Below are 20696 nucleotides of genomic sequence, written 5' to 3' on the forward strand. Positions count from 1 at the left end.
AACTCTGGAGATCAGTGCTAAGGGGACGGTCACTAGGTAGAGATCTGCAGTCCCAACCCAGCCTATAATGTGCACTATAGAAGGTCATACCCTAACAGTTAACATAATATAAAGCAGAAAGTGATGCATTGACAGCTGTATCTAGAAGGTTATGTAGCATCTGCTCAGTTCAGACTAAATCTGTTGATCCTAAATTTTCATGGCAGATTAATATTACAGTTACCGGGAAATTGCTACCAGTATCACAAACTTCTGAAGCAATTCTAGAAAAACTGGCTATTGCCAGCTTTTTATTCCCTGTATCTGGTGAACCACTGAGGTTGAAAAATAAGCAAGCCTAAAGTTAGCTTTATTTGTTTATCTCTTTGAAGAGTTTTTTGTTTTAACCCCAGTATGCGGTTGTAGTGTATAGGCTCAGCGTTGCACTGCTATTCAGCTAAGTGGCATCATAATTTCTTACCAGTAACTCTGTTGTTGTTGTTTAACTTCCTATTTTGACAATTTTTAAAGTCTCATTTAAAGCTCCTGACATCTGTGTTTACTTTCCGGTTTAGTAATACCTTATCTGCTGAGCACTGTCTGCTAAGCATGTAGTACAATGATGTTACATTGGTATTATTTGTAGCGATAATAAAGTATACTCTGACTAAATATATTTACTTCTGCAGGGCTATCGTTGAGGTTTGAGTCGCACTAAGTTAGTCTTCAGCTCTGCATAATAGTGGTAGCTTAGCACTGCAGAAAATGTAGTGCAGGGTGAGCCCTGTTCCTGCCATCCTCTCCCCCTTCCCCCTGCCTTGCCCCGTTCTCTGCAAACCTGGTGGCATGAGGGGCCATAGCCCTGCCACTGTGAGGCTCCCTGTCACCCCTCCAGGCTGTTTCTCACCCCCCATGTGTCCCCCTCCTGGCATCCCCCCTGGCAGAGGGGTTAGTTGGAGGGCCTCTTTCTCAAAATCTGTCTGGAAAGGGGGTGAGGTTGTACGGACATCTTCCCACCTCCCATGGTCCTTGAGGAAGGGCGTCACTCTCGGTCAGGGTAGCACTGCTCACTTGACTCTTAAGGACAGCCAAAGTGGATGAGGGATGGAGGGAAGGAGTGAGTTTTGGATGGCTACATATAGAAGAAAGTTAGAGAAAAATAAAACAAATCCCGAAACGAGTGAATGTTTAAAAACAGCAAAACTGTCTTTACTTAACATTAGACTAGATTAGACTAGGTTTTATAGATACCTCTAAGTTATTACGTGTACGTTTCTTGTAAATTGCTTCAATCTCTCTGTAGATACGTTGTTCAGATGATTCATACCAGAAATGTGAAGTTGTGATGTCTGTATTTTCAAACTATCAAATTCAATATTATAATTTCTTACTTGCCACTGGATGTAAAATTAAAGATTTCATTTAAAGCACGAAAATAAGAAAAAACTAAAATTAAACCCATTAATTGTATTTTGCCAAACTTAAATTTACTTTAAAATCTTTTTTTCAGAAAACATGAATTATTTTTCATGTTTCTCTCAGGTTTGATCATTTTCCAAAACTGTAGTGCAGCTTATTCTTTTTGAAAGTGTTGACCTTTTCCCCCTAATTAATTCAATGACAATTTTATATGTTAATTCAGACTTACTTCTTCTACTCTTTATTTCTCAGGATGAAGTAGCTCATACGCTTACAGAAAGCAGAGTGTTGAAAAATACGAGACACCCTTTTTTAACTGTAAGTATTAAGAATTAGTTTTAAGTACATTAGCAGGTGGTTTTCAACGTGATGGGTATTTCATTATGAACAGTATTTACAAATTTGGAAGTCTTTCTTGTGGTTATTTGTAAACAAGTAGTGGCTATCTAGTGCCTCTCATATCATTTATCAGAATATGTATTTAAGAGTTCAGAAGGTCAGTTTCTAAACGTTTTGTGAAGCTCAACTGCCCTCCAGTTTAACTGTAGAATGTAACTGTTGTTCATATACAAAAATCACAAGTTGAATATTTTCTTAATAAAAGTTATTGATATCACATAATATCAAGTAATTTTTATCAAGAAAACTTAATTGAGTTCAATAAAAAGATAAAAATTACTGTTTGTTCAACATAAGTAGCCCATGGAGCAACAAAGCTCAAACCCCACTCCCTCAGTGTCATTGTCTTCATATGGTTTATATTTAATAGAAGGTATTGAAGCTGTTAAAAATAAGATGAAAATTTTGAGATTCATGACAGCTTTAATTTTACAACTGACTTATGTAGAAGTAATTCTGATTCCTCTGTTTTGAGAATGTATTAGAAAGTCTTTTCATTGATTTCAAAAGATGATTAACCTGTATTTTAAGGCTGGGAAAAATTATTTTCTTTTTTGTATTAAAATACCAGAGTATAACATGGAAGCTTTCCTATTTAGAAAATCGTGAACCAAACCCTTTAGAAAGCAGAGGATTGCATTCACATTGCTTGGCCAAAATATTCTTGGAAATAAAGTCAAAAGAAATGAGATCCCCTAAAGTTATTTAATTTAGAGTGTGAAGGTAAGCAGGAGTAGGCGGTCAAATTGTGCAAATTACTGCAGTTGCATCTTTAAATGTCTCTGATATTCTTAAGCAAATATTTTAAGGACACATGCAGTATTTTAAGTCAAACGAGTCTCCTAATGATTTTGTTATGTGTAGTTCTACTGTGTTTTGTTTCTTTTGAACTGTATCTGTAGATTTGCTTTGGTATAATTTTTCCAAGCAAAATCAAATCAACATTGAAAAGTCAAAAATTTTAATTAAGATAATAACATTGGTTACAATTTTTAAATGATATGTAAATAAATATATTCATCAGTGTTTTTAACATTGTGTGGTATGTGAAACTAGAAACTCCTTTTGGATATGAAAGCAGGCTGGAGATTTAGATCAGTTTTAAGTTTTGATATGGGAGAAATGAAAAAGAATATGGTAATCTCTCTCTTCATGGGCATCATTGAAGTGGACATCATAAAATGAGTGAGAATAGCTGGTTCCATATATGGCAGTAAGAAACCTGTATAGAATTGTGAATTTTAGCAACTATGTAGAATTCTGTTATAACAAGCATGATGTTTTCATATCAGTGGGCATGTGGCAGAGCTGAAGGAAGACATGAAGGTTTTTGTTAATTCATCACAAGCTCCAGATAGGAATTTACACTTTTAATTACTCTGAAAGTTCTCACCAAATCAGAATTGTTTGCTTAAGAGGATTAAACTAAATTTTGTTACAGTTTAAGTGCAAGAAATTGGGTTAATACAAGATGATAATTGTTTGGTTTTGCTGTTTTCTTTGCAAGTCCTTGAAATATTCCTTCCAGACAAAGGATCGTTTGTGTTTTGTGATGGAGTATGTTAATGGAGGAGAAGTAAGTAGAAAAAAGATGTTCTGCACTTTTAATAGTAATACTGTCACTGGGTTACGCTTTAAAAGATAGTATTTTTCTTGCCTCTTTTGCTTTCTGGTATCTTTGAAAGTTGCCTTTTTTCTTTGTATTTTTTAAAACTGTTATTTAAAAGAAATGTGGATGTGTTTTACAGCTGTGCTGTCAAAAAAAAAGTAGGATTTTTTGTCAAAAGTAGTTCTTATTCCGGAAAAAATTAGATTTTTGAAAGATAATTTCATGGTAGAGAGATAATTACAAACATCTTACTGTTTTTTCTTCAAGCATATTATAGCATGTTCTGGCATGAAATGGTCATAATGTAGTGCAAACAATCAAAAATAAGGTTACTAGTCTTATTTTTGTCCTAATGTGAAATATGCGCTTTCTTCTTTGCTGTAGCTGTTGCAAATATGTATGAGAAAAGTGTTCATATTTTTCATTACTTCTTCCTCTTCACTTGCTGTGTACTTTGGAAATTTGAAGTTAAGTGTTAAACTTATTAGTGTAGTTAGCCTTTAAGCCATTGCTGTCTTCCAGCTATTTCCTGAAGAATGTAATATCAAAAACTATATCCGTCAAGTGGATTTAAAGAGAATTGCAATCTAAGAAGAGGGCTTTCATCTCCCTTTTAAGTGCTGTTTGCTATTCAGACTGTGTCAGATTACAACATTAACTAGGGGGTTTTCCTTATTTTGTCTACTATATGCTGCATAATAACACTAAAGTACTAAGTATTTCCACTAGCTTTTTTTATTAGAAAACTATTCCTTCATTCAGGAATTGCTGCAGTATGGTACCATGTTTTTCATTATCCTTTTCCTGTGTTCTCCTACGATGAAACTGTCTTCAGCTATAACCCTAATGCCTGAGCACCCCCAGAGTGCCTGTCTTGCATTTGTTGCTTTGGTGATTTCAGTGCTCAATCTGAAGCCCATTTACATTCTAACTTGTTCATGGCCTTCTACCAGCCATGACTATAGGGTTCTCGAATGGGAGGATGACTTTTTGACTCAATATGTATAAACCCATTTCTGGACATCACAGGCGTTTAACCATTTTGGCTAGTTGGACACAAAAATCTTCCTCAGCAGTAATGGGATAACAGCCTTCTCTTGGACACTCAGCTGGCTTATTTAACATCGAACTTGTGTCAGCAATAGTAAGTCAGTGCTATTTACAATGCATTTTAAACGTGGCGCCTTAATGAGTTAGCTAATTCTTCTTAAGTTTTGTCTGTGTAAGATCTTACTGTATTTCTGTAATCTCAGGGGATATACTTTGAAAGTGTTTTGAAAATCAGCCTATCGTTCAGACACTTACCTTTTTGTAAGATACTTTTCTGCCGTATCTGAATGCAGAGCAGAGCCCAGAGGGAATGTTTTCAGCTCCTTTCTTATGATTGAATACTCTGACACTATGTTTTGATCAGGTGTGTATCTTGCATTCGTCTGCGTTGGGCAGGGCACCTTTGTGGTAAATGCTGCAGACATCTTGTGTCATGGGTCTCTTGGTGGCAGCCTGCTTTTGCTTACTGGGATTTAAATAATTGCAATGTACTTTGGCAAGGGTGTGTCACTTTTTTCAGGTGTGATGCTCTTGTTTGTTAGAGTTGCTCACCTTCTTTGCTAGTGGTTCCCTAATTCAGTGAATCTAACCATAAATTTTTGCCACAGTGGAAAATAATGAGCATTCCCTAACTAAGTAGGCAATTTTCTTTGAAGAAACTCTTCTGATTCGCTTATGTGCTTCTTTTTGGCTAAAGATGTGGAATAGAAAGTTCATAGAATCATAGAATAATTAGGGTTGGAAAGGACCTTAAGATCATCTAGTTCCAACCCCTCTGCCGTGGACAGGGACACCTTACGCTAAATCATCTCACCCAAGGCCTCGTCCAACCTGGTCTTGAACACTGCCAGGGATGGAGCATTCACAACCTCCCCGGGCAACCCATTCCAGTGCCTCACCACCCTAACAGGAAAGAATTTCCTCCTTATATCCAATCTAAACTTCCCCTGCTTAAGTTTTAACCCATTACTCCTTGTCCTATCACTACAGTCTCTAGTGAAGAGTCCCTCTCCAGCATCCCTATAGGCCCCCTTCAGATACTGGAAGGCTGCTGTGAGGTCTCCACGCAGCCTTCTCTTCTCCAGGCTGAACAGCCCCAACTTCCTCAGCCTGTCTTCATACAGGAGGTGCTCCAGTCCCCTGATCATCCTCGTGGTCCTCCTCTGGACTTGTTCCAACAATTCCATGTCCTTTTTATGTTGAGGACACCAGAACTGCACACAATACTCCAGGTGAGGTCTCACAAGAGCAGAGTAGAGGGGCAGAGTCACCTCCTTCGACCTGCTGGTCACGCTCCTTTTGATGCAGCCCAGGATACGGTTGGCTTTCTGGGCTGCAAGTGCACACTGCCGGCCCATGTTCATTTTCTCATCAACCAACACCCCTAAGTCTTTCTCCGCAGGGCTGCTCTGAATCTCTTCTCTGCCCAACCTGTAGCTGTGCCTGAGATTGCTCTGACCCAGGTGTAGGACCTTGCACTTGGCATGGTTAAACTTCATGAGGTTGGCATCAGCCCACCTCACAAGCGTGTCAAGGTTCCTCTGGATGGCATTCCTTCCCTCCAGGGTATCAACCGAACCACACAGCTTGGTGTCATCGGCAAACTTGCTGAGGGTGCACTCAATCCCACTGTCCATGTCATCAATGAAGATGTTGAACAGCAGCAGTCCAAACACCGATCCTTGAGGGACGCCACTCATTACTGGTCTCCAGTTGGACATTGAGCCATTGACCACAACTCTTTGTGTGCGGCCATCCAGCCAGTTCTTTATCCACCGAGTGGTCCATCCATCAAATTGATGCCTCTCCAATTTAGAGACAAGGATGTCGTGTGGGACAGTGTCGAACACTTTGCACAAGTCCAGGTAGGTGATGTCAACTTTCTACCCCTGTCCATCAGTTCTGTAGCCCCATCATAGAAGGCCAGCAAATCGGTCAGGCAGGATTTCCCCTTAGTGAAGCCATGCTGGCTGTCACCAAGCACCTTGTTGATTTTCATGTGCCTTAGCATGCCTTCCAGGAGAATCTGCTCCAAGATTTTGCCAGGCACAGAGGTGAGACTGACTGGTCTGTAATTCCCTGGGTCATCCATTTTCCCCTTCTTGAAAATGGGGGTTATATTTCCCTTTTCCCAGTCATCGGGAACTTCATGATTTCTCAAATATGATGGCCAGTGGCTTTGCAACTTCATTCACCAGCTCCTTCAGGACCCGCGGATGGATCTCATCAGGACCCATGGACTTGTGCACGTTCAGATTTTTAAGATGGTCTTGAACCAGATCCTCTCCTACAGTGGGCGCAAGGTCTTCATTCTCACAGTCCCTGCATCTGCCTTCCAAGACTTGGGTGGTGCAGTCAGAGCCTTCGCCAGTGGAGACCGAGGCAAAGAAGTCATTCAGAACCTCAGCCTTCTCCAAATCCTGTGTAGCCAGTTCTCCCAAGAGCTTCCTGAGGGGGCCTACATTCTCCCTAGTCTGTTTTTTATTTGCTATGTACCTGTAGAATCCCTTCCTGTTATCTTTAATACCTCTAGCCAAGTTTAATTCTAACTGAGCCTTAGCTTTCCTAACCTGGTCCCTAGCTTCTCGGACAACGTCCCTGTACTCTTCCTGTGCCACCTGTCCTTGCTTCCACTTATTATAAGCCTCTCTTTTCATTTGAATTTTCCTCAGGAGCTACTTATCCACCCAAGGACGTCTCCTGGCCCTCCTGCTGCACTTCCTTCTAGTCGGGATGCAACACTCCTGAGCTTGTAGCAGGTGATCCTTGAATATCAACCAAGAGTCTTGGGCCCCCCTGCCCTCTAGGGCTATATCCCATGGAACCTTACTAAGCAGGTTCCTGAAAAGTTGGACAGACTGTCCTTTTTAATAGGAAAATCTTTAATCTTACCAAAGTTTTCTGTGAATTTCAGACTTTAGTCACTCTCTGCTAAAAAATACAAAGGACTTCATATTTGTAAAAACAGCCTGGTTATTTACTGGAACAGGCTGCCCAGGGAGGTTGTGGAGTCTCCTTCCCTGGAGACATTCAAAACCCGCCTGGACACATTCCTGTGTAACATTATCTAGGTGTTCCTGCTCCGGCAGGGGGATTGGACTAGATGATCTTTCGAGGTCCCTTCCAATCTCTAGCATACTGTGATACTGTGTGATACTGTGAACTACTGAATAAAAGTTGCACAAACTCTAGCCAGCATTTTAGCCATTTCTGAGCATATCTTCTATATGGTACACAGATTTTTTTCTTTTGCTGCTTCCCTCTACTATTCTCTCTGTTCCAAGAAAGTTTCATTTCCTTGCAATGGTTTCTCACTGTGGAAGGTTTTGAAAATTCATCTTTTAATTATAACCTTCTAGTGGAAAATTGACTGTAGCAGTACCGTGTTTCTCTTTCCAGAGCTGTACTACCTTCAGTGTGTTTCTGTTTAAAATTCCTTTAGATTAAAGATTTCTTTTTAAACAATTGTGCCTGAGTCAGTTGCTTGGGAATTTTCATGTGTTATGTCTTTCAGGAGCCCATTGAACAGTCCTCCAAATGAAAGACTTACTGAGCTTTACATTTGCATTCTTGACTCTCACCCAGGTGAAAGCAAGAAAATGCCACAATTCAGGCTTCTGCCCTACTACACTAATAGAAAGTGTGGTTGGTACTAGGAATCTCCAGTTCCTCTTCCTATGATTAGGAAGGAAAACAGTTGATGAAAGGGGGTCATTATGGAGGAGAAGAGATTGTGTTAAAATGGTTATAAACAAGAATCATACAGTTAATTTTCTGCTCTTTAAGGGCCCAATCATGAAATCTTTGTTCTGGACTGAAAACCTTTACTTCTTCTAGCACTGCTGTTGGACTCTGGATGAAATGCTTAGCAATATCTGTTGATCATAAACTATGTTACAGTATGGAGCTGAAGGATACTTCTAACGTTGTAGTTACTTGTCAATGCCATTGTTACAGTGAAGGAATTACATTAAAGTAGTGTTAAGACATTGAAATTTGATTTTAGGAAAATAATTCTCATCTGGCTTAGTTGAGATGACCATGTTCTATTATCAAGACTTTGAAATAGCATATTTTATGAGCGGTGAAAAAATGCATACAGTATTGCGTGGTAAACTGTTCTTCACTTTGGTGCAAAATATAGAATATTCATGTACATATTTTTAAATAAGTAAAATTATCAATACTTACAGATGAACACAGGCCTGCTTTAAAGAAAAGAAGCCCCATTAATTTTTATATATTTTTTTGCTGTCTCTGTCCTATCAACATTTTTTAGGAAAAAAAAAAGAAGTGTAAGGATGTATTGATGATGGCTTTCCCGATTTGCCTCCTCTTCCTTTTGTAACCCCTGTAATTTTGAGTACTATATGATTGCAGTATGTTGTAGTATATGATAGTGTTCCCCCAACTTCCAGGCCAGAGACTAGTATAAACTGTGCTATAAAAAATTACACTCTAAGAATGGATCTTTATTGTTGGAATGCTTTCGGACTGTCTTTTTCTACTTTTTATTTCCAGCATTTTGCTTTAGAGGTTGAAAAGCTTTAGGAATGTAATATATTACTTACATTTCTCTGCAGAGTACACTGGTTCAGCTGACTAATAAGTTGATTAACTTCCGTGCTTTGCTCTTTCAGGATAATTCCAAATTCCATACTTTGTAAAAAGCTGAGTTGGTAATTATCTGTATAATAAATGAGACTCTTAAAATTTGTTCAGATAGTTTTGCACACAGGAATTTTGAATCTCTGTTCCGCTTGGCATTTTTTATTTTCTGTGGCTCTTCAGTTCTTTAGGCAAGAGAGAACTAAATGATTGGTTGTAATTGAACAAGTGCTATTACTGTCTAGAAAAAAGACAGAAAATTTACAACCTACCTAATGAAAAATAGCTGAGTTTTGTTGTGACCTGTATCATTTTTATCTTGCTTGTATCCTGTTTTGTTTTCCTAAACACTTAAGTAAATGAGTGTTTCTTAGCATAAAGTTATGCTAGTCCAAGAAAAGGGTACTATATTTATTTCTTTCAAGGCTGCTAACTGAAAATGCTTTGCTAAAGAGTCAAAACAGCAGACAAATATAAAATGTGTTTAACTGCAGAGCTGAGCAAACCCAATATACAGACGCAGGAGCTAGTCATACAACTTCTAACATGCTAAATAGGTCACTAGCGTTATAGAAGTTTAACGTATCAATTGATACAACGTTGTATTTATCTATTTGGTGTGCTTGGTTCTGCAGTTGGATATACCTTTATGTTCGATCTTTGTTTTTATGTGCTCAAATCTTTCCATTAAGACTTTTTATTAGGAAAAAAAACCCATGGCAACATTGTTGTTCAGTTTTTAAATAAAAGCATACCAGGAAATTTATAGCTCCAGTCCTCACTGTAACTATAGCACCCTCATGTATGCCATCAAAAATGTTATGTGCAAAATGGCTTTCTTTGTGCCAAAGCTATTTCTATTGCAATTCCAGTGACTTTATAGCGTATATTTAATAACTGTAAATCAATAAATAGTGCAAATGTTGGTAGCTTTTTTCATATCCTTCCATCAGATTTAGTTTTTTCCTTCTCTGACTTAAAAAATCTAATCCTTATTCTGACAATTGTAAATAAAGCCTGGTGGCATAATTATTCCAAAATAGTGAACCAACTAAATAATTAGCTGAAAATAATGCTGTGATCTCACTGAATTAGATTTTTTTATTATAATTTTAAAATTTGCTTTAGTATCTTTATAGTGTATGAATGTATGAATTCACTTTTAACATGCATTTTTACATCTAAATATAAATTTTTTGTTCAAAACTGGTATATATGTATAGTACTGTTACTATAATAAGAAGAAAAATACTTCTGAAGAGTGACTGTTATGTCATGTAATGTTAAAATAACCTGTCTTGGGAACTCATGGTCTCTTGCAAACAGAGAACTGTTGCTAGTTGTTTCTAGCTGGTCATTTTACTTTGAAGTTAGTATTTAGAATGAATGTCAAGAATATTTTGTTAGAAAAATAAAACTTTGTTTTGCTGACTTGTCAGCTTGTCAACTCTCAGATTCAAATTTGAACACTTTTTTTTTTTTAATGGAAACTAATACATCTGTTACTGACAAGTATCCCGAGGTTTTAGAATTTTCTGAGACTTTGCTGCTCATCTACTGGATTTGTCTCTTTCATACAGAAAATTGCAATAGTCCTTTTGCATAGATATAAATATAGGGCTAACTGGAGGTTATATTATAAATTTTTGGAAAGTGCTATTTGTAGACATTAAAAAGTGATCTGAAAGTTGTCCTTTTTTGTGTTACTTTGAGTCTGTCAAAATAAGCAAAACTCTTAAAAATTATTAATATTAGCTCATTTTTTATGAAAGAGACGAGACCGCTGAATGGTCACAAATGACCCACATTTTGTATTGTGCTTTACTTGGATGAAGACCTACTTAGTGGTGTTTGTTTCCTACTGAAATCTTGCAGAAATGTGTGGAAAAGACCCACAAAGTTGAGAAAATTATTGATTATTTTCTCAAATTTATATGTGAGGCACTTCATGAAGGCAGAGTTAGTCTGTAGTGGTCTTGTGTTTGCACTGGCAATTAAGAAGTCCTCAGTACAGACAGCAGGTTACTACAGGCAGGGTTGATGTTGCCACCAGGGATGGGTGCTTAAACAGGGAAATGATCAGCAGGAGCTATTGAAATACCTACAAAATAATGATCCTCCTTGTCATGCAGGTATTCCATTTTTATACAGGGCGTCTTGAGAATTCAAAAAGAAATTGAAAAGGGAATTCAGGTACAAAGAACAGAAATGAAATATGCTCTTTGAACCATACTGTAGTTTCTGTTAAGTCTTTGCTTATACAAGTATATGCTGCCAAAAGGCTCACTTTAGTGGGAACTTTAAGTCCAGAAGAAAGGAATACACATTATTTGAAATAAAATACTCAGGAAAGAAGTTGCCTTCTGTTTGTTTATAGGATTGACTTTTTAATTAGACTTTGAGAAATCCACATTCTGAAAAGAGCTGCAGAAATTCTTAACTGTTCTGTGCTGTGTCAGCAGTGTAGGTTTACTACTGGTGTAAAGTAGGATGTGGTCATGACAAATTAAGCACATTATTGTTATTTTTATTGCTATGGGTTTCCTTGTCTCTGTTTAATTTATAGATGATCACACTTGTGTATTTCTTTTTTGTTGATTGTTAGCTGTTGTGGTAAAATGAAAACCGTTGTAACTTGAAGGGGTAAGGCAGGCAATCCATTTGGTCCTAAGCAGAATGCAGAGACCTACTCACTAATCTTTGCTTGAGGACTTTCCCAGGTTTTCTTAACACAGTAAATAAAACTAGCCATTTTAGAGAGCATTTAAATAGACAAATTCTGCTTTTGTAGGTGTTGTTCCAGGTTCTGAGGGTGACGTTTTATCCAGTAAGATGCTGACAGCCTTACAGAACTTGACCTTACACTTTTTCACTGCAGCTGAATATACTGGCAACATTTAATGACTAATATTTTACGCTGAAAGACTTTAGTTGAAAAAGTATCTGCAAAGGTCTGTTACTTATAAAGTACTAAAGAAGAGACAAGCCCCACCCCTCCAACTCCCCCTAATAAATGAATACACTAAATACATAGACTTGTTTTTATAAGCTGTTGTTGTATTGTTTTTTATAGTGTCTATGAATATTCTTACCAGTACGAATATGCTGGCTTTGTAAAATATCTGTTCTCCTGTTCAGTTGAAGTCCACAGAGGAGCTAGACTTTTGTCAGTTCAAAGGAAAGTTAATAAATTACTGGAAAACTTAAGGCAGAACCCGAATCTGGTTGTTTTAGTGATATTTCTCAGTGGCTTAAAATAAACATCTGAGAAGTGCTGGTGGGAGAAGTACAGAATGATGCTGCTGCTGCCTACTTTTTTTTTTTTTCCTCTGGTAACTGAAGGTTAAATGAGTAGCAAGCAGAATGCCTTAAACAAGATTGGTATATTGATTAAAACGCTGATTTAACAGCTCGCTTTCTCCCTTTGGAAACCTGGAAAAGATAAGCCAGCTGCTGTCTAAGAGTGCTGAGTGTCCACTGAGAGTACACTATCTATCATCACAATATGGTGATGAGAGGTGTTTTATGTTTGTGTTAATTTCCCCCACTAAATCAGTAATTATTACAATCCTGTCCCTGCTGTTTACCCTGCAGCTGTTTTTCCATTTGTCGAGAGAGCGGGTGTTCTCAGAGGACCGCACACGCTTCTATGGTGCAGAAATTGTCTCTGCCCTGGACTATCTGCATTCTGGGAAGATTGTGTACCGTGATCTCAAGGTAAAAAAAAAGGAGAAAAAAGTAATCAAATTTTTGTTTTTGCAGAGACTATTGGGACAAACACAAAGTAATTATAAAGTTGCACTATTCAGAGTTAATGGGGAAAAAAATCTGTGTTCAGTTTAAAGTTCTGTTTGTGCTGAAGGAAGTCCTTTGATACAGTAATCTCTAGACGGCTACATTACTTGCCTTTAACCTGATTAAAAACCGGAAACACCGTATCTTAGTAATAGCACTGAAGAAGGTTTAAACTTCTGATAGTTTTATTTTTATTTTATTTTTATTTTTTACTCCATTACTTATAACTTAACTTGGATTTCAACATAAATCTTAAATATAATTCTCAATGTCCCCAAACAAGAGAAATGGGGAACTGGGGCAATGTGACCACATTCTGTTTATCTCATCGAAGAGTTATGTTTGTGTATGATTTGAAAACATTTTAAACAATTAAGAAAACTTCAATTGGAAAAGAATTTCAGTCAACTAAAAATTATTTTGTCTTTTGTATCTTGGCAAAGTTTTGTAATACTGGAATATAGTTTGTCTTCGATTTGCCTGTGTATGCAGTTGTGTATCCTCTGTTGTTGCCTGAAGCTCTAAGTATTCTGTGGCACAGTATGACCAAATTCTATGGAAAATAACCTCTGCTTTCAGCAGGAACATTTTCAGACTTATGTAGGAGGAACTTTTAAATTCCACAATAAGACTGTTTTATTTTTGTGCTGAGCCTTTAATTTCTTGCATGAGAAACTGTGCTTTCACATTGTACATGCATGCCTAGTGGAGTTCATTCATGGACTCCTTGTAGAGAAACCAAGGAGAAGGAGGCAGTGGTAGGCAAGTGCTGCTCAGGGAGGCAGACAGAAAACAAAACGCTGGGTTTCCTCTTTGTAGCAGAATCTGTTGTAGTAACATGAAATACTGTGACATCTTGGAAAAATACCGAATTGTCTAGTCAAGGAATGATAATAAGAGGACAGGGCTATAATTGTTCCTTGTTAGTAATTTCCCTGCACACCTTATAATTAGGGGGGGGGAAGCTTTTTCTCTTGAATAAAGTTTTTCAGAAGTATGTTTTACTTGGTTTTACTTCTACCTGTATTTATAGTACTGCTAATAAAAAGCTTTTGGAAAAACAATGTTAGCCACGCTTTTGAGATGGTCCACAGTAAACACTGCAGCAGTTTTTATTCCTGTTGTTTCGATACTTCATAATTGACTGTATTCTGTTTTCACATTTCAAAGCAAGAATGGTGTATTTCAAAAGCATGCAGAGCATGCAGAAATACGCATACACAATTCAAGGACAGTGTCCTTTGCAAGTATACAAGGAGGAGTTTACCTCAGGGTTTTGTTTTTATCAGTAGCTTGTCTGTTATTGAAAAGGTTGTGCAAGATTAAAGGATTTACAGATATATACTGTTTTGTGACAATATAGTAAGTAAAATGCATCTTGATAAATGAAGGTCATGTTACAGCAAAGGAAACCTATGTATTCTTGCCAAATGACAGCCATGACTGCAACCTTGAATTACTTGACTTTGTCTTGAGAATATGAAAAAAAAAAATATTTAGCTTTTGTTCTATGGAAGGTGCCCCAAACTTGTAAAACTTCAGAATGAAGGGTCGTACTTTGATTGACCTGGGATTTACTATTGTAAGCTGTATTGAATCATTAAATAAATATTTAAATTGTATAACAGTAAACACCATTGAGTGCTATAAAATAAGAGATGCTGTATTTTTTTTAAAACAAATCACAAATTCTATTGCAAGCAGTCTTTTTGACAAAACTGATACAATGCATCAGCCTGTCCTGTTAAAAAGTACTAAGGGATCATTTTCTTCCCCAACACACAGTTAGAAAATCTAATGTTGGATAAAGATGGACACATAAAAATTACAGATTTTGGACTTTGCAAAGAAGGAATCACAGACGCAGCAACTATGAAAACATTCTGTGGTACTCCAGAATACCTGGCACCCGAGGTATGATTTAGAATATATTCTTGTAATACAGTATAAAATGTTTATTTTTTTCAGTCAATTTTAGACCGTGATGTTTGTATACTGAAAACTGTTCATTGTAGTAAAGAATTGACAGCCTGCCTGGTTAATACTATGCAGTTGTTACTCAGAATTGTATGTGCTACTATTCTTTGTGGTGATTGTCTATATATCAGTGCTGCACTTCTTAGTGTTTAAAAAGGCCTCTAACATGCATTTTCCTTTTCATGTTTGCCTTCGTCTGTTAAAGAATTATCTTCCAATGATTTCTTCAAAAATAATCTTCCATCTGTCTGTCACTTGGAACATATGATCCTGCTTGACTGAGCTGTATAACTAGCATTTATATAGCCTCAGTGGAGGCGAGGGGGATAGGAAAGTACTGAGTTTTCTGGGTTTTATTCGAACTTCCCAGTTGCAGAGAGAGGGAGTTGGCATTTCAGATATTTCTGCTGAAACAGTTGAGTGTATCAACCTGAAAACTGGTGGAGGTGGGCACCAAAAATTAGCTATTTCCTAGTATTAAGTAGAAGTGGCATCCCAGAGTATGCCACCCCATCTTTACCATTAGCTAGCAGTTGGAGTGCCAAATGTCACGCTTATCAAGGACTGGTAAAAGAAATGGATAGGATGTTGAAAACAGCTCTGGTTTGGCTACTGTAGAGTCTGTGTAGAAGCTCAAGTCACCCAAATGATAAGTGCTGACAGCTCTGCCACTGGTGCCTACTGAGAAAAAGCAAGAGAAGCACTCTCAAACTCGCGCTTTTGTCCTGTCTGTCTTCAGTCAACAGTACTAATTGCAGTGTTGGGAAATGATGTTTTGCCTCTCCCCTGGGGATGACAAGAACAACTCCGGTATTAACATGAAAGACAGCATCATTTTTTTACTTAATGCCAAGGATTCTGCGGATGCTGGATTAGCCCTTATTTCTGTTCTTGTCAGCATTCGATTGCTAATTAACATGATACACTCCTGACACTGAGATAACTTTCTTGTCAACCTAAAGGGCTTTATGAGACCCTTCAGTCCTACCATTTGTTTTAATAGTGACTCTTCAAGGGATTCCCCACCTCTTGCAGCAACTCAGCACCACCAAAAAGTCTCTACTATATATTGCCTTTGAAGAAGAACGTGCCTTAGTTTGGAGGGAAGAGGTGAGGCCGCACTGGTTCAGCATAGCCCTTTACCCTCTTACTTTCAAAAGTATTGAATCCTGAGTAGTGGCAACAAGCCCCGGAACCTATTTCAACAAGCAAGTTTAGATTGCGCTTCATTTTTTTATTCTGAACCTTACAATTGAGGGACATCAAGGAAGCTGGTACACATCACCTTTTGCATACTGCTGGCTGGAAATGAAGGTTTTAGGATGGTCAGGTTTGCGAGTTTGAGAGTCTTTCAAAGTCTCTTAAAGCAAATCAAGTCTCCTCCAATTTGCACTTGGAGGAAATTGAAACTGCCAGTAATTGATTATAAATAATACGGTATGTAGAGTTAAAACCAGTTTGACTCATAGGAAGACCTTTTGATGCATTCTTTTTCTCCAACTATAAAGGAAACATCAGTATTCGTAGGAGCCACTAACTTTCTCCTCATCCATCTGGTTCAATCTTCCATGATTCTTTCAGCAGAGAATAGAAATCTGAGCGGTCATGCTCTCACACTGCAGGTTTGAAGTACCTAAATAATTTTGGTTGATTAAGTGTGTTCATTTCATGTTTGGTGATTGACCAGCTGCTCTAGTTATGAGACAAACTCACTTGATAGCTTCTGTCCTTTGCAGAATCCTATCCCATACATTCCAAGGAAGATTTAGTTACAGATTATTGCTGTTCTGTGTGTCAGTTTCTGACATCTCCTTTGTGTTTAGGGACACTCAGAAGCTATCTACATTAAGGATTTCAGAACTATTCTTAGCCTCTTTTGAATTTTTTATGGCTATTTAGAAGTTGCAGATGTGCCTGTTTGGCTTAGTAGAGTGTCCACTTTTCTTGTGTTCCCCACCCATAATCTATTCCAGCAACAAGAATGCAAGGGATGATACTGTCATCACTGGCATAGACTACAGGTGTCATTGCCAGCTCTTACTCCCTCATTGTCTCTTGTCAGCAGTCTTGAAAACATTCTCAAAGAATGCAAATATCCCATTCAGTTGCTTTCATCTGCTTCTCCGTCTCTCACTTTGGAAACATGTAAGCTCTCTTCCACTGGACTTGGCAAGGGGTCATTTGGGATTTTAGACACTTACCACAGGTTACTTGATCCAGTTTGCCTTTTTGTTTTCTAGAAGTCCTTCTCATCCCATTATGAGTATTTTTTGAAACCCAGGCTGTACAGGTCTGTCTTGAAGGAAATGACTCTTCATTAATCCTGGGAACCATGGAACTAACTTCCTTTTACCTGAGATGTAAAGGGTTTAATGCAAACCTAGACAGGTTACTGATATGGTATAAGATGACTCAACACCGTTATCCACACATTCTTACGTAAAAGGGTGAAGTTAGCGGTACACAGACGCCATTGCAAAAAATAAACTTCCTTCGTACTCTCTGCTACTACAATAGTGTTTTATCAGTGCATTGACTAGATAGTTGCTTACCTAGACAATTATATCTGTTCTTATACCTGAGACAGCTGACTCATAAAGGGACCATCAAGAGACTGTGTCCTCCAGTCTATTCATGTGCATGCATCAGAAAATGAATATACAAAAATGACTTCTCGTTGCAGTTCAGGGCATAGAAATCGTTACCAGAGGCCAAAGACTTACTACCTTTTGACAAATGCAGGTCATGAGAACCTCATGTTACAGCTGGACTTTTAATTCTGTTACCACATTGAATTCCTGCTTGTTTATCCCAAGTCAAATGGCAGCATATACTCATTGTTTGGTTATGGTAAGTGTAAAGGCAGATACCTTTTAGCCTTCCTTTAAAAAACAAAGTATTCTCCACCTATGTGGAGAATTTCATTCAGCATCTATCCTTTCAATAATACCCTTGCTCCTCCTCTTTCATCGAGGTCAGTTGTTATGAGTGCATCCCTTCTGCAGGCCTTTTGGTTCACTTTCCCCAAGTATACTTACTGGCTGGTGGTAGAGGACACTAGGACAGTGTACTGTGTAACACATAGGGGTAGCCTGAGGCTGCAGTCTACCAGCCAGGAAGCAGTTGACCCAGGAACCTTGCACTGGCAGAAATCTATACTGAGCCTGAGAACTGACTTAATCCTTTCTTTTGGTATTAATTCAGTGTTACAGACTCAGTGCCTGACTTGAGCTTGGTTCTTCAAATGCTTTTTGGACTGTTGTTTGAGACATAAGAGTCCTGCTTGGTGTTACATCTTTTTGCAAAAATTGTATTGCAGTTGCTTCCAACAAGAAAACAGGGAAGTAGCTAAGCCAGGGTAAGGTGGATTTCCTCTGTGCATGACATTTTTAAGGTGAAGGTGTCCTTGTGGATCCATACAGAATTATTTCCCAAGGTGATTACAGGATTATTCTTAATCAGAAAATAAGTTTTCCTGTTGCTGCATTTTCCCCAGAAAACCTTATGTTGCTGATATCAGTGTAGTCCTTCCCACCCACTTTTTAAAAGGCTCTTTCAGCTCACATTGATAGGGCCTGACTTTTCATACAGGACCTAAGACTGGCTGTCCTAGTTTATGCAGAAACTATCACTTAACAATATGTGACAATAAGTAAGACCACAGCAGCCTTTGTCCATAGGCATGAGAAGACTTGCATGTCTTACAAATAATTTTAAAGTGAGACCAGCAGAGATGAAGGAAATACTAAGATCAGTTACACAAGCTTGTTTGTCCAGTATGTTTTTTTGGTGATCTTTCTTTCTGAAATGGGAGTGAGAGATATCACCTATAATCAGTTATTTCCTTGAGTTTTACCTCAGAGAAATGAAAGGTAAAAACTCTTCTGTCAAGAGGCAACTGTTGGCTTTCCTCACTTTTCACTTAATTTCTTCCTTACAACTTTTCTTTTTGGGAAGGATATGGCTTTGATACAGAGGTGATCCAAAATCTAGAACTTGGCCACTGAAGTTCAGTGGCTAAATTTCAGCAAGGGTAAGCATAGTACCCTGTACTGTGGGCATGGTTATAGCAAGAAAAAGCACTTTTCTCCCATTTACAGGATTTGAAGTTGAATTTTCTAAGAATGATGTGGCATATACGGATTATAAAAAGTTACAGTAGAAGCAGAAAAAATGTTTTGTCACTGGTGCAACTGTACATTTATTTCATTCTTTTAACATACTGGATCAGGATATTTGCCAGGGGCAGCATGGTAAATTTTTGGACTGAGAATATGATGATCTGCCACATAGCTAGTCTGATACAAGTTGAAACTAAGTGATACACAGACAGAGAGGGAACCACTGACATACAGTGAGACAGGCTAGCATGGAAATCGAAGTTTTCAGCTTTTGCAGGCACATATACACGTCTCATAGCAAAGCAGTGTTTCAAACAGGGATTTTAATGCAAATAGAAGCTGCAATGTGAATTTTGCAGAAGAGCTCATTCAGGTGTAGGGAAAAGCATGAAAGTGCTTGTTTGCAAAGAACTTGGTGAAAACAGCCAACATCATGGATAAACTGAGGCAGGCCAATTGAGAGAGACTAGCCAAGACTTGGATGTAAAAAGAGCAGCATGTTATACTACAGAGAAAACGAAGTTTCATAAAGAATTTGAGTAAAATAGGAAGATAGCAAGGGAGGTGAACAGGAGATAAACCTGTGAAATGAATCTAATTATCTCAAAGGTAGATTGAGATAGCCCAGAAAATACAGCTTAGAGATGAGATGGTTTTTCTTATGGGGAAAAATGTGATTGTAGTCAGGAAACAGTTTGAACTAAAAAAAAATAAAAATACTTTTTTTTTTCTTAATTTTCTTTTAGTAGAAACTAATAGAATGTTTTGCAGAGAGACACAAAAGGCAGGAGAAACTGATGAGCAACTTAAGAGGAGCTTGCTAGAGAGCTGTTTGGTTAGGAATATAGAGGAACTGAAGGCCAGAATAATTTTTGTCTTAGCTTATACACTTTCCTTTTTATCTTCTTTTCCTTAAAATTTCATTTGGACTTAAAGATAATTGAGGCATCTAAGTAATGTGCTTTTTGAAAGTCTGTGCAACTTTTATATAAATAGTAGGTGTGTGTCATTATTTTCCACCTCTAGAAGTACTGGATAGAAAAGGTAAATAGGGGAAAAGGGAATCTGTGGAAAATGGCACAAAGTAAGGAAAAGCAGCTGTTAAGATGTTGCCAGATGGAATGTGCATTCACAAGGCTTTGACTGGTATGAACATCTAAGAGTTGGAACAATACTATAGACAGTGGAAGAGAAACTTTGTTAGGCTAGGTCTTCCATCATGCTCTGGAGAGCAAGTTCTCACTCATATTTGGTTACCTGTGGTGAGCATCAGTGGAAATTGATTGTCAGTGGCTTTTGGGGTTTATTGAGGAGAATGGGCAGTTCCTGTTGTTATTGTGCTGTTTTTTTATTTTCTTCACTTCTGTTTCTTTTCTTCTAGAAAAAGGATAATGCGACATGCCACCAAATTGTCTCTGTTGATTCATGTACCCTTGTAATTACGAGTCCTTTATTCCTTGTCCTGTGGAACAAGGAATAGGGAAGACACAGGCTGTGACTGTCCAGAAGTAGGCTGCTTGTACCATCTTATCCTGTGCCTCAGGCAACATTGTGCAGACAGACTCAGTCAAGATGGATGTGTGAATTCGTGTGGATGTATTTCTGGGTTTTGTTCCTCTCTTTGAATATAATCTTCTTAGTGCTTAGCTAATTATGTAGTCTCAGTTTTACTGTTGAGTTAGAGTACCTGATCAACTTTCCAACTGTAAAACAGTTTGAAAATCAAATGGAGCTTACAT

General features: G+C 37.9%; 1 protein-coding gene across 7 annotated transcripts in view; it reads left to right on the plus strand.

The window, feature by feature from the left end:
* AKT3 (AKT serine/threonine kinase 3) overlaps positions 1-20696 on the plus strand; it is a 148472-nt gene that overhangs the window by 101376 nt on the left and 26400 nt on the right. For 5 of the 7 annotated variants that reach the window (XM_061471148.1, XM_061471147.1, XM_061471149.1 and 2 more), the window contains exons 7-10: positions 1651-1716; positions 3305-3373; positions 12659-12781; positions 14645-14773. In XM_061471148.1, the coding sequence (XP_061327132.1) occupies positions 1651-1716; positions 3305-3373; positions 12659-12781; positions 14645-14773 (387 nt within the window). The remainder of the gene's footprint in view (positions 1-1650; positions 1717-3304; positions 3374-12658; positions 12782-14644; positions 14774-20696) is intronic. The other 2 variants (XM_061471150.1, XM_061471153.1) reach the window with 2 other exon arrangements.

The sequence above is a fragment of the Pezoporus flaviventris genome, unplaced genomic scaffold (genome assembly GCF_033815535.1).
Source record: "Pezoporus flaviventris isolate CSIRO_AGI_PZ_B2104156 unplaced genomic scaffold, CSIRO_AGI_Pfla_v1 ptg000066l, whole genome shotgun sequence".
Taxonomy (NCBI): Eukaryota; Metazoa; Chordata; class Aves; order Psittaciformes; family Psittacidae; genus Pezoporus; species Pezoporus flaviventris.